Source organism: Suncus etruscus, chromosome X (genome assembly GCF_024139225.1).
Source record: "Suncus etruscus isolate mSunEtr1 chromosome X, mSunEtr1.pri.cur, whole genome shotgun sequence".
Taxonomy (NCBI): domain Eukaryota; kingdom Metazoa; phylum Chordata; class Mammalia; order Eulipotyphla; family Soricidae; genus Suncus; species Suncus etruscus.
The window spans coordinates 94,892,596-94,907,314 of NC_064868.1; the positions used below are offsets into that span (position 1 = coordinate 94,892,596).

A 14,719-nucleotide genomic window follows, 5' to 3' on the forward strand; every position below is an offset into this window, starting at 1 on the left:
GGATTCATAATGAATGTCTAATTCTGTATGCTTATTTCTTAATATTCTAACATATACTTACTGTAAATTATTCATAAGCTGCATAGATATTAGACACTTTTCAAGGCAGTCTGGCACTAATGATTATGAACTCATTCATTCTATTCTCTTTATTTTAATTTTTAAACTTTGGGCTGGAGAGATAGCACAGCGGTAGGGTGTTTGCCTTGCAAGTGGTCAACCCAGGGCGAATTCTGGTTTGATTTTCCGCATCCCATATGGTCCCCAGGCCTGCCAGTGACGATTTCTGAGTGCAGAGCCAGGAGTAACCCTTGAGTGCCGCTGGGTGTGGCCCAAAGACCAATCAATTAATTAATCAATCAATCAATAAGGCTTTTGAAAAAAATTTTGGGGTCACACCAGGTGGAGCCCAGGGATTACTCCTGGCTCTGTGCTCAGAAATCACCCCTGAAAGGCTTGGGGGACCATATGGGATGCCAGGAATAGAACCAGGTTCATTCCAGGTTGGTCTCATGCAAAGCAAATGCCCTACTGCTGTGCTATCTCTCTGCGCCCCCCATTCATTGTATTCTTCTATGTTGTCTCGAAATATATATGACCTTCATTAATAACATATTTTAAAAAAAGAATTATACCATGCACCGAATAACTTGTGTACAATTCTTAGCCCATGAATTCCATGTTTCTGGCATTTGTAAAATTTTCACTGTTTTTTTTGTCTTCTATGTGTTCATTTGGGGGGGGGGTTTGGATGATATTCCAGCACTTCTCAGGGGTTACTCCTAGCTCTGTGCTCTGAAATCGTTCCTGGCAGGCTCGGGGGACCATATGGGATGCCAAGGATTGAACCCGGGACTGTTCCATGTTGGCTTCATGCAAGGCAAATGCCCTGCCACTGTGCTATCACTCGGGCCCCCATGTGTTCATTTCTAAGTTACTTTCTTTTTTTAATTATCTTTATTTAAACACCGTGATTATAAACACGATTGCAGTTGTGTAATTACAGTCATGTAAAGAACACCCCCTTCACCAGCACAAGATTCCCACCACCAATTTCCCAGATCTCCTCCTCCCCACCCCACCCACACCTGTACTCGAGACAGGCTTTCTACTTCCCTCATTCATTCACATTGTTAGGATAGTTCTCAGTGTAGTTATTTCTCTAACTGCACTCATCACTCTATGTGGTGAGCTTCATGTCATGAACTGCACCTACCAGCCCTCATCTCTCTTGTCTCTGAGATACTGATAAAATGTCTTTCATTTTTCTTAAAACCCATAGATGAGTGAAACTATTCTGAATCTTTATCCCTCTGACTTATTTCACTCAGCATAATAGATTCCATGTACATCCTAGTATAGGAAAATTTCATGACTTCATCTCTCCTGACGACTGCATAGTATTCCATTGTGTATATGTACCACAGTTTCTTTAGCCACTCATCTGTTGAAGGGCATCTTGGTTGTTTCCAGAGTCTGGCTATTGTAAATAGTGCTGCAATGAATATAGGTGTGAGGAAGGGATTTTTGTATTGTATTTTTGTGTTCCTTGGGTATCTAAGTTACTTTTCTAAATAAAGTTAGCTTTATTTTAATTTAATTTTTATGCTGTTTTTTGGTTTTTAACACACCTGGCAATGATCAGGGGTTACTTCTGATGGTGCTCTGGGGAACAAAAGGGATGTCAGGGTTGAACTCAGGTCGGCCATGTGCAAAGGAAGTACCTTTTCCACTGTAGAAGTGCCCTCCTCACTGTGGAAGTGTCCTCCCCATTGTGCTATTCCTACAGCCCTTAGTTTACTTTTTTACTTACTATATTTTCCTTGCTTGTCTTTTGTTTTATTTAGGTGTTTTTCCTAAACACCTAGATAAGAGAGCTAACGATATTTGTTGTAATTAGACATCGAGTATTTTTGTTTCTGAAATTTGTATCTTTTTTCTGCTGTCTAGAAACAATATTTTCCTGATTGTCAAATTGTTTTTATAGCATTTTCTGCCAGAGATAAGTTGAACATTTCTTTATACTATGACACTGACCATTGTTTCTTTTGTTTCAGAGATTTGCATGAAACTAAAACTTGAAGAGCAAATATGGATTATGGATCAACTTTAAGAGCAAACAGAAGGAGCCAGAGTGATAGCAGAGCAGGCTAGGCACTTATCTTGCACAGGCCATCCTGTGTTCGATCTCTGGCACCCTATGTGGCCTTCCGAGCACACCGAGGATTTGATCCTTGAGCACCACCGGAAAAACAAAACAGAAAAACAGGGCCAAAGAGCTGTACAGGAGTGTAGGTGGTTTTCTTGCATGTGGCCTAGCCCAGTTCAATCTCTAGCACCACATATATTCCCTGGATCCTCATCAGGAGTGATTCCCAAGCAAGCACAGAGCCAGGAATAACTCCTAAGCCTTTCTAGGTGTTCTTTCACATCCTCCCTCTTCCTTTCCAAAGGGGTGTGGCTTGTGGTGGAGCACCTGGGTTCTACCCCCAGCTCTGCAATAAATAAATATATGAAGAGAAAAATAAACATACTTTTTTTGCAATCTATCTTGAGAAAAACAACTATTCACACAAAAGACATACAGAATTGTTTTAAAATTACTTTATTTAGGGAGAATAGCACGGAGGTAGAGCGTTTGCCTTGCATGCAGAAGGATGGTGATTCGAATCCCGGCATCCCATATGATCCCCCAGGCCTGCCAGGAACGATTTCTGAGCACAGAGCCAGGAGGAACCCCTGAGCGCTGCCAGATGTGATCCAAAATCCAAAAATAAAATAAAATTACTTTTTTTTTGGCTTTTTCGGGCCACACCCGTTTGATGCTCAGGGGTTACTCCTGGCTAAGCACTCAGAAATTGCCCCTGGCTTGGGGGGACCATGTGGGACTCAGGGGGATCAAACCGAGGTCCTTCCTTGGCTAGCACTTGCAAGGCAGACACCTTACCTCTAGCGCCACCTCGCCAAAATAAAATTACTTTATTTAAACACTATGGTTACAAATTTGTTCATAATATAGTTGTTTCCCCCCTCCCCAGGTACAAAGTTGTTCATGATTGAATTTCACTCATACAATGTTCAGTACCATTCACTAGTGCACATTTCCTGCCACCAAAGTCCCTGATTCCCTCTTGCCCTCCCACTCCCCTGCCTATGGAGCAGACATTTTTCTTCTTTCTCTTTTTTCCATTTTAGATACTGTGTTTTGCCTTGTTGTTATTGAAGAGGTATCATACATGTTGCTTTATCTACTTTCAGCATCCAGTTCTTGTTCAGAGTGAACATTTCTAATTATCATTGTCATAGTGATCTCTTTGCCCTAGCTGCACTCCCCCACTATTTGTGGCAAGCTTCCTACCATGGACTGGTTCTCCTGGTCCTTATCTCTATTGTCTATGGATAATATTATTATACTATCATTTTTTATATACCACTAAAAAGTCTGATCATTTTATGTCTATCTCTCATCCTCTGACTCATTTCATTCAACATAATACTCTCCATATCCATCCATGTTTAAGCAAATTTCATGACTTCATTTTTTTCCTAACACCTGAATAGTATTCCATTGTGTAGCTATACCATAGTTTCTTTAGCCACTTGTGTTCCTTGAGCACTTGGGTTTTTTCCAGATTCTGGTTATTTTGAATCGTGCTACGATGAACATAGGAATGCAGAAAGATGCTCTGCATGATGTTTTTGGTTATATTCCTAGGAGTGGTAATGATGGGTTATATGGAAGCTCAATTTCTAGTTTTTTTATTATATATAATTTTTATTTTGTCCATATTGGCTTACATATCTTTCACAGTAGTATCTTAGGTACATATTAACATTGAATCAGGGAAATTTCCATCACCAAATTTGTCCTCCCTCCACCCCTATTCCCATCCTGCATCCCATTTCCCCTACTCTCAGCCCCCGGGCTGCTAGAGTAAGTGGTCCCCTCTATGTTTAGCTTACTACATAGTGATCATATATATGTTTGGTCCTGTTACCCTCCCTTATTTCCCCCTCTATTTGAGAGGTGGAACTAGATAGTTCAACTTATGTGGTTTTGTTTGAAGAAGAGAAAAGCAATAAAGTGGGGTAAAAATGAAATAAGCCGAAAATGGGTGTAATCTTTCTAGAGACTCTCAACCTCAGTTTGAGAGAGGACAGGAGAAAAGGAGTTGAAATACCACAACAATACAAAAAGAAATATCAAATAAATATCCAATGAGCACTACAGCACTGAAGGCAAGCACCATATAATTGTCTCGGTCCTGAAATCGAACCATGCCAGAGCACAAAAAAGGAAGAGAAAGATAAAATAACATAAAATAAAATTGAGACATCAACTTCAATATCTACACCAAAACAAAGAAGTCCCAAAATATAAAAATAAAATAAATAAATAAAAAAGATTATTTTGTGCCTTTTTTCCTGCATAGGCATAGTACATATTGGGATTGACTGTAGACTCCTTGTCTGTTCATTTACTCTTCCCTCGTTGCTTTTGTGGTGTATGGAAGACTTCTGCTTCGTCATGGGCAATAAAATCAGGTCTCTGTAATTAAAGATCTTGGTAGCTGCACAGGTCAAGGAATGGAGCTTATGATGAAGTCTTTCTTTGTGGTTCTAGGAGTTCTGTTCCTTCCGTGTCGATTTAATCTGTCTTCTGTAGTTGGTGGTCATGGTCATTGTGCTGCTCCTAGGATGGAGACTGGGATAGAGTCTTTCGTTATGTTTCCAGGAGACCTGTTCGGTTGTGATTGTCTCAGTCAGATCTCTGGAATTAGAGATCTTGTTTGTTGTACAGATTGTAGACCAAAACCTAGGCTAGAGCTTTTTATTGGTCCCAGGATGCATACTGTCCAGTCATGGTTGTAACAACCAATCATCTGTAGACAGCGATCTTGGCTTGTGCACAGATCAGAGGGTAACTTGTCTTCTGATTTTGTCTTATCGTTGGCTGGTGAGGTAGAACAACCTGCTCTGACACCAACTGCTCTGACACCAACATGTGCCAGTTCTAAAATGTTACGCTGACAATGAGGAAATGGGAACAACTTGATCTAAGAGCAGGTTGTTCTATTTCACCAGCCAACGAAAATTTCTTTTTTTTTTGAGGAATGTTCACATTGTCTTCCAAAAAGGTTTGACTAGTTGACATTCCCACCAGCAATGAATGAGAGTCCCTTCCTGAGACATCTGAGTGCATCTGAGACAGCACTGGTCGTTCTTGTTCTTTGTGATGTGTACCAGTGTCTGTAGTGTGAGATGATATCTCATTGTTGTTCTGATTTGCTTCTCCTTGATGATTTATGATCTGAAGCATTTTTTCATGTGCCCTTGGCCATATGAATTTTTTTTCGTTTTTGGGTCACACAAGGCAGTGCTCAGGGGCCACTCGCTCCTGGCAGGCTCAGGGCACCATCCTTCTGCATGCAAGGTCCTACCTCCATGCTATTTCTCCAGCCCCAGATATATGATTTTTGTCTTGTTTTGTTTTGGGGCCACACCCAGTGACTCTGAGGGGTCACTCTTGGCTATGCGCTCAGAAATCGCCTCTGGCTTGGGGGACCATATGGGACACCAGGAGATCGAACTGCAGTCCATCCTAGATTAGATTGTACAAGGCAAACGCCCTACTGCCTGCACCACTGCTCTGGCCAGCCATATGATTTTCTTCTTTGAGGAAATATTTGTTCATTTCTTCTTTCCATTTTTGCATGGGGTTATATTTTTTTGCTAAGCTCTACCAGTACATTGTATATCTTAGAAATTAATTCTTTTTTCAGATGGATATTGGGTTAATCATTTCTTCCCTTTCATGGGTGGTATTTTTATTTCAGTCACCATTTCTTCGAGGTGCACATGCTTCTTAGTTTAATATAGTCCCATTTGTTTATCTTTGCTACCACTTGCTTGAACAGTGGTGTTTCATCCTTAAAGATGCTTTTAGCTTCAATGTCATGGAGTGTTCTGCCTAAGTTTTCCTCTATGTACCTTATGGTTTCAGGTCTGATATCAATGTCTTTAATCCATTTTGATTTGACCTTTGTGCATAGTATTAAAGAAAGGTCTGAGTTTAATTTTTTGCAAGTAGTTGATCAGTTTCCCTAATACCACTTATTGAAGAGACTTTCCTTGACCCATTTTATATTTTTTGTCCTTTTATCAAAGATTAATTGCTAGGGGCTAGAGAGATAGCACAGCAGTAGGGCTTTAACCTTGCACACAGCCAACACAGGATGGACCTAGGTTCTATTCCTGACATTCTATATGGTCCCCCGAGCAATTTCTGAGTGCAAAGTCTGGAGTAACCCCTGAGCACCACCGGGTGTGGCCCCCAAAGAGATTAATTGCTTATAGACCTTAGGGTCAGTCACAATATTTAAGTCTATTCCATTAATCTGTCTCTATTCCAGTAATAATCTAATATCATGCTGTTTTCATGACTACTATTTTATAGTACATTTTTTTTGTTTTTGTTTTGTTTTATACTATCTTTATTTAAGCACCAGGATTACAAACATTTTTTTTTTGGTTTTTGGGTTACATCTGGCAGCGCTCAGGGGTTACTCCTGGCTTTATGCTCAGAAATCGCCCCTGGCAGGCACAGGGGATCATATGAAATGCCCGGATTCGAACTTCATCCTTCTGCATGAAAGGCAAATGCCTTACCTCCATGCTATCTCTCCAGCCCTTACAAACATTTTTTTGTTTGTTTTTTGGGCCACACCCGGCAGTGCTCAGGAGTGACTTCTGGCTGTCTGCTCAGAAATAGCTCCTGGCAGGCACGGGGGACCATATGGGACACTGGGATTCGAACCAACCACCTTTGGTCCTGGATCGGCTGCTTGCAAGGCAAACGCCGCTGTGCTATCTCTCCGGGCCCCCTACAAACATTTTTGTAGTTGGGTTTCAGTTATAAAAATACCCACCTCCCTTCACCAGTGCAACATTCCCACCACCGATGTTCCCCTTCTGCCTCCTCCCCAACATCCTGCCTGTATTCGAGACAGGGCATACTACTTCTCTCACTACCATTGTCATGGTAGTTGTTAGTGTAATTATTTTTCTACTGCACTCACCACTCTTTGTGGTAAGCTTCATATCATGGGCCAGTCCTTCCAGCCCTCATCTCTATTGCCTCCAGACATTATTACCATATTGTCTTTTTTTTTTTAGGTCACACCCATCAGTGCTCAGGGGTTACTCCTGGCTCCAAGCTCAGAAATTGCTCCTAGCAGGCACGAGGGATCATATGGGATGCCGAGATTTGAACCAATGACCTTCTGCATGAAAGGAAAATGCCTTACCTCCATGCTATCTCTCTGGCCCCACCATATTGTCTTTTATTTTTTTTTAAATCCAACAGATGAGTGAGACTATTCTGTGTCTATCTTATTTCCCTCTCCTGACTTATTTCACTCAACATAATAGTTTCCATGTCAATCCATGTATAGGAAACTTTCTTGACTTCATTTTATTTCTGACTGCTGCATAGTATTCCATTGTGTATATGTACCACAGTTTCTTTAGCCACTCATCTGTTGTCAGGCATCTGGGTTGTTTTAAGATTCTGGCTATTGTATAGTAGTTTGAAGTTGATGAAAGTGATGCTTCTTTTCTTCTTCTTCTTCTTCTTCTTCTTCTTCTTCTTCTTCTTCTTCTTCTTCTTCTTCTTCTTCTTCTTCTTGTTCTTCTTCTTCTTCTTCTTCTTCTTCTTCTTCTTCTTCTTCTTGTTCTTCTTCTTCTTCTTCTTCTTGTTCTTCTTCTTCTTCTTCTTCTTCTTCTTCTTCTTCTTCTTCTTCTTCTTCTTCTTCTTCTTCTTCTTCTTCTTCTTCTTCTTCTTCTCCTTCTCCTTCTCCTCCACCTCCTCCTTATTCTTTTCTTCTTCTCCTTCCTTTCTTCTTCTCTTCTTTTTCTTCTCTTCTTTTCTCCTTCTTCTCTTCTTCAACTTCTTTCTTCTTCCTTCTTTCTTCTACTTCCTTTTCCTTCATTCTTCTTTTACTTCTAAGAATTGCTTTAGGTATTTGTGGTTCATTGCTCCATATGAACTTCAGAAGTGTTTGAAAAATGTAATGAGTATTCTTATATGTATTGCATTAAATCTGTACAATACTTTGTAGAGTATTGACATGATAATACCCAAGCCATGAGCAGGGTATATATATCTACATTTCGTTGTGTCCTCTTTTATGTATTAAATCATTGTTTTGTAATATTTTTGTATAGATCTTTAACCTCTTTAGTTAAATGCCACTCCCCCCATACACTTTAAAAGCAGATTACCTGGGACCTGTCCTCTGGAGTGTCCTTCTGGGGGACTCAGCACCAGCATGGGAACAGCTACTGGGCTGGCCCCATCCTCACCTCTTTCATCTCCAAGTGTCCCAGGAACAATCTTGAGGTGCTCTGACTCTGGAGGGCAATAGGTGACCCCATGTCTGCTGGCCTGCAGGGTGTTGTTCTTTTTGTGTCTGGCCAGGGTATGGCCCTCTAATTTGGGGCTCAGTTCAGGGGATTGGGGCTGCTCATCAGACACGCACATGCAGGCCTTCTCTTCCCTGTGCCCCTAGGCTGTAGGGAGGGGGCTCTGACAGACAACCCACTGCAGCTTAGCAAGCCCCAAGTCTTCCACGTAGCAGCTTTAACTAACCCACATCCTTGTCACCTTCAATACTAAGCATGAAGTGAACTTGAGAGAGGCTGCTTCAATTCCATGCCTGGACCTGGGCTAGGGGCTGTGGTTATAGGAGGGAGGTCCTGGGGGCACATTCTTACTGTGTTTAAAAGCCATTGCAAATAAACATAGCAATAAAATCATGTCGTTTTCCAAAATTGACTCCTGGCCTCTAGGGGTGGGGAGTGGGGCTTCAAGGGGTTCTGCCCCAGCTCTGCTTCAGCATGCCAGGGGCCTTCCGTCTGGAACTGCCTGGCTCTGAAGAGGCACACCAGTAGGGCGATTGTGAGAAATCCTGGTCAATCTCACAACTTTGTACATTCCTGGACATGTTCTCGCACCTCAGACTATGCTGAGACTCAGGACCCTGCACCACATGTCTGTATCCTTGCTCGGCCGTGTCTATTTGCAGCAGGTGGGCTGAAGGTCCAGTGCACTTCTCAGCCTGGATGACTTGTCAGTGAGACAGTCAGGCATTCCTGGAGAAGTGTCCTGTCCCCAAGACTTGGAAGAGCTGTTTCTGTGCCAGGGAAGGAGAGCAGGCACTGATGCTCAAGGCCATTTGTGTCAGTACTTTGAATCAAACTACACGATGACAAGTGAATTGGACTAACATGAAATTCAAATTTGCTACATTGCAGCAAAGCATTTAGGTATGTAGGGTGACAATGGTGTTCCATTTATAGTTCTAGAAGAAAATGTAGAGGAACTTTATTTTTATTTTTGAATAAAGATGCTTTTATTATTATTATTATTATTATTATTATTATAATTTTTGGTTTGGGGGCCATACCTGGCAACGCTCAGGGGGTTACTCCTGGCTCTGGGCTGAGAAACCGCTCCTGGTAGGGTTGAGGGACCATATAGGTTGCTGGGAATCGAACCCAGGTTGTCTATGTGCAAGGCAGGCACCCTACCACTGTGCTATTGCTCCTGCACTAGAAAGATCCTTTTAAAACAAATTTTAATTCAAAGAACTGTGATTTACAAAGTGATTGATAGTTGACTTTTAGGCATAAGAACAGCAATCCCTCCCGGTATCAACTCCCTCCACCAGTGCTACCTTACTAAACCCCACCCTTCTGCCTGCCAATTTGACAGGCACATTACAAAATTCTGTGGTTGCAGCTTAGATCTCATGTGGAGGAAGACTTTCTGGAGCCTCTTAAAGGGATCTTGAGAACCAACTGCATGTTTTGGTGAGAGAGTGACCACTGAAAGCATGGTTCTCAACACTGAGCTAAGACAAGCACAATTTGTCCCAAAACACACCTTCATTTCCACCATGCTTATCCCTAGTCATGGGCAAAAAGATGTTTCTTTTCCAACATGGCATGTATTATCATTATGAACATAGGGCATGGAGTACAGTATAAGCAGAGGGGAAATTAGGAAACTTTTCACCAATTGCTGAACAAAACTTTTAATTAGTTCCCAAATGAAGCATTTTGCTCAAGTTTTTAATAATCCTGTCCAATTCCCTGTAGGGCCTTGTTTGCTGGGAAAGCATGTTAATTGGCTCTTCTCTTTATGTAGTTAGGAGGTTTGATGAAGTCTCTGGAGTCAGTAAACCTTAAGCTGGCACAGTCCTATGGGTATCTGGACTGTGAGGCTCTTTACCAAAGCCAATCTCTGTAAATCTCCCAAACTGGGCTAGCCCTGCTGAACTCTGGGGCTCTTACCTCATCAGCATTTCCCTATGGTCCTAGGAACTATCTTGGGCTCCCCTTTCACAGACCCTGCATCTCTCACAAACATAGAACAGTGTGGGGCCTTACTCCACAGGCCAGTGATGCTGTGCAGGTCAAGGCCTTGGTGGCAGAGGGTCAGAGAGGACCTGAGGGTATCGTGTCAGGTCCATGCAATGCCTAGTAGGCATAATATGTGGTCACTAAAGCTGAACCAGGCAAAGGATGGGGGTCAGCAAGGCTTGACCTTATGCACATCTCTCTCGGCTGCCCTGTGGGCTGCAAGCCAACACATCCTCTGGCTGTCCACTCTGTTTATCCCAACAGCCATGCATCCCTAAAAGTCATATGGGTCAAGGTTAGACCTCACAGGCAGCTGGGGTTGCAAACATGTCCTTGTCATCAAGAGATCTTAAGCAGCTCCACAGCCTGGCTCCTTTTGCCCTCCATGAATATCCTAGACCTTCCCTACAGCACCTGAGGCCAGCTTGACATCATGCACAGGACTGGGGTGGGAGAAGTATCTGCACCCGTGAAGGGAGGGACTGGGCTTGCCTCTTCATGCTACTTCTCTTGCTACTTCTTCATGCTACTTCTCATGGTCCTTGCTCAGGGCTTCTACTGGGTCCAGGACTCTGGGTTGAAGACCTGGTAGGAAGTGGCAGATAGACCCTTAACCCAGATGTCTGAAATGTTCCACTTTCCTCAGCCTAAAATCATGCATGGGGTGGGGGGCACTGAGGAAGTGGGGTGGTAGGCCTGCAGTCTCCACCCAAAGGAACCTTGCCCAATACCTCCACTTCCCCTTCCTCATGCTTCCGATTAGGTACTCAGAGGTTCTTACCTAAGTGGCCCAAAGCCTACCTTCTTCTTCCGAATGCACTGGCCCCTTTCCAGCCAGAGTGTGGGTCTACCTCTGCCATGCCTGGCTGTCCTAACACCCTTCTAGGCCTCATCATGCCCACTGGGCCGAGTAACCCTACTTATGGGGAGGTTAGTAGGCTCCTACCCCTTCTGTAGCCTGACTCTGCCTCTCTGTTCTCTGAATTCTCACCTGAGCACTTACCACCCCAGGTGTGTGAGGGTCTCCACCAGCTATATCCCGGAGATCAGGCAGAGCCAGCTGTACCCTGCTCTACATGTATGGGTAGAACCCATGTTTCCTGGCCCCATTCCTACTTCATGAGACTGATGCCCTCTCTTTCTGTCTCTGAGTGCAGTCGTGTGTGCCTGTGTGCATGTATGTGTGTGTACATGTGTGTAGGGTTGTCAGGTTTGGCACAGTGCTTAAGCCTTCCTGTGGGCCTCTCAGCAGCACTCATAACACATTTTCCCACCATGAGAGGTAACACCGGGACATCACAGCTGCCTTTGAAGAGGATAGAGAAACAGCCTGAATGGGGAGCATGCACTACCCACGGGGACTGTCAGAACATAGCAGAGCCAACCCAGACATTTTCATGTTCCCAAGCTGTTTTATTGAGACAATGCCATACTTCTCTACAGGAGCAGGGCCAGCTTCAGGGCAAGCCATTTCTGCACACCCACCTAACCTTGTGGGGTTTGGAACATAGGCAATGACTTAGGAGGCGAGAGCAGTCAGCATTGCTGAGGAGCAAGTTGGGATAATGAATGTGTGTGGTTATTGGAGACACAGTTTAATGCTTGGGGCTTGAACTCCAGAAGCCAGAGGAGTTAATAGATTCAACCTCTAGAGAGAGGCTATTGACCAGTGATGCATCTTCCCATCAGAGATCCAATGCCCCTTTTAAGAATCCTTTAATAGCATTGGAGTGCTCAGGTTTGGTGAGGGGGCATTACTCCTTTGAAATGAATACATTACAATGAGACTCTTGGAAAATCTGTAACATTGCAATAAAAATGGGAAAATTATTGTGTGAGGTTTTGGTTATGGTGTCACACTAGGAAGTACTCAGGGATTAGTCCTAGCTCTGCACTCAGGGATCACTCCTGGTGAGGTTTCAGGGGACCTTATGGGGTGCTAGGGATTGAATTCATTTTTTTTGGGTTTTTGGGCCACACCCGGCGGTGCTCAGGGGTTACTCCTGGCTGTCTGCTCAGAAATAGCTCCTGGTAGGCATGGGGGACCATATGGGACACCGGGATTCGAATCAACCACCTTAGGTCTTGGATCGGCTGCTTGCAAGGCAAACGCCGCTGTGCTATTTCTCCGGGCCCGACTGAATTTATTTTAATAGCATGCAAGACTGTACTATGGTTCTGGCCTTCACATGTGTTTGGTTGCCTATCTCTCCTATCCCCCACTCATTGGTGAGCCCCACGAGGGCAGGGCTGGGTCTCAGGCTTTGGTTCATGCCTGCTGCTTGGGCACTTGCTCCTTGCTGGAACTATTGTTCCCTGCTAAGTGCCCTGCTGAAGAACAGTCTGGACTCAGGGTCCATCTAGCTTCAGGGGGGAATCATCATACCTAACCTGTCCTCCAACTTTCAAGGACCTCTCTGTCCATTTGTGGCTGCAATTAGCCACTGAGGACTGCTGCTGGAGTAACAAACTCACCCTCCATCTGCCTCCAAGGATGCTTTTAGTACCGAGTGGGGGTGAGCATTGGTGATTGGCTTGAACCAATGTACTGGGCTGTGTACCCCGGCTGCCCAGAGCCAGCCACCCTTGAAATGACAAAGAGAGGGAAACAAAGAAGGTTCTGCTGGCCCAAAGGTGCAAGGGGTGCTGGGGAGATACCTGAGGGAGGTGGTAGCCAGATGACGGGGAGTTACCAGGACTTGGTCTGAGGCTGGGCTCCATTTTGTCTCTGGTACTTCAGAGGAGATTTAGTGTTGCTCCTCTCACCTCGTTCACCTCTCACATCACCTTGTTTTATCCCCTGTTCCTGTGTACGCCTCAGTCCCTGACAGTGGGTCTAGGAAGGAACAACAGACCATTCTCCGACACCCTACAACTGTACTTGCTAGGCCTTCAGATTCGCTCCTCTTTTGCATTCAGAGGGTGAGGCCAGGTGTACAGTGAGTGGGCACGACTTCCCCTTTACCTGGCAGCAGACTTCTGCCACTCTTGGCTGTGGCTTGCCAGAAGTCTGTGAAGGGCACCTTTGACCTCCTTGTTCCTTAGGCTGTAGATCATGGGGTAGAGCATGGGAGTGACATTGGTGTAGATGAGGGACACGACCTTGTCCTGTTCCGGAGTGTAGCAAGACTTGGGCCGAATGTAGATGAAGATGGCACAGCCGTAGTGCAGCAGGGAGACAAGCAGGTGGCCGGCACAGGTGGAGAAGGCTTTGCTTCTGCCCTCAGCCGACTGGATGCGGAGGATGGCTGCAATGATGAAGGCATAAGAGAGCAAGATCAGTAGGAAGGGAATGAGCAGGATGAGCAGGCAGACAAGGAACACTGCAATCTCGTTGGCCCGTGTGTCAGAGCAGGCCAGGAAGAGCACAGCCGGGATGTCACAGAAGAAGTGGTTGATCTCGCGGGAGTGACAGAAGGGAAGGAGGAAGATGAGTGTGGTCAGGGTGAGAGAGAGTGCAAAACCGCTGATACAGGCCAGAGCCAGCATGGTCAGACACAGGGGCCTGGTGATGATGAGTGTGTAGCGCAGTGGGTTGCAGATGGCCACAAAGCGATCATAGGCCATGACGGCCAGAAGGAAGCACTCAGCACCACCTAGGGCAATGAAGAGGTGCATCTGCAGTGCGCAGCCCAGGAAGGGGATCCGCTGGCTACTGGCCAGGAAGTTGGCAAGCATGTTGGGGACAATGACCAGTATATAGCAGATTTCAATGGCTGACAGGTTGCGAAGGAAGAAATACATGGGGGTCTGCAGGCAGGAGTCCACCAGGGTGATGAGTACAATGGTAGTGTGGCCTGCAAGGGTGATGAGATGCATGAGGAGGAAGAGCCCGAAGAAGAAGAATTTCAGATCAGCCAGCTCCCTAAAGCCCAGGATAATGAACTCAGAGCTTAGGCTATAGTTTTGGGACCACAGGGCCATTGTGTTTTCTGCTTTCTAGAATGCCTGAGTTGAGGATCAGTTTTCTAGTGAGTTTCCAAGGCCGGTATTCTTGAAGAATACAGAACCAAGTGCTCACCCTAAATCTTGAGAACACTGAACAACAGTATAAAAGGAAATTACACACAGATTTGAACCCTTGCAATGTAAGATGTGTGAGTTTCTGTGCCAGCAGTACCCATCCAGAATCCCTCATTAGCACTGAGGACCATTGTGATCTTGGTGGTTCTGGGCATAGACACTCCCTTCACACTCACACACACTTAACACATACAAATATACACTCACAATGCACCTAGACCAAAATGCACCCACTGTCCCTCCCCCACTCACAGGTTCATAATACTCTTAC

At 44.6% G+C, this 14,719-nt stretch overlaps 1 protein-coding gene across 1 annotated transcript; it reads right to left on the reverse strand.

Moving 5' to 3' along the window:
• Positions 1-13,386: 13,386 nt before the first annotated feature.
• On the reverse strand, positions 13,387-14,349 carry LOC125998959 (olfactory receptor 10V1-like). The gene has a single exon (XM_049766975.1). The coding sequence runs from the start codon at positions 14,347-14,349 to the stop codon at positions 13,387-13,389; it is 963 nt and encodes a 320-aa protein (XP_049622932.1).
• Between the last annotated feature and the right edge of the window lie 370 nt (positions 14,350-14,719).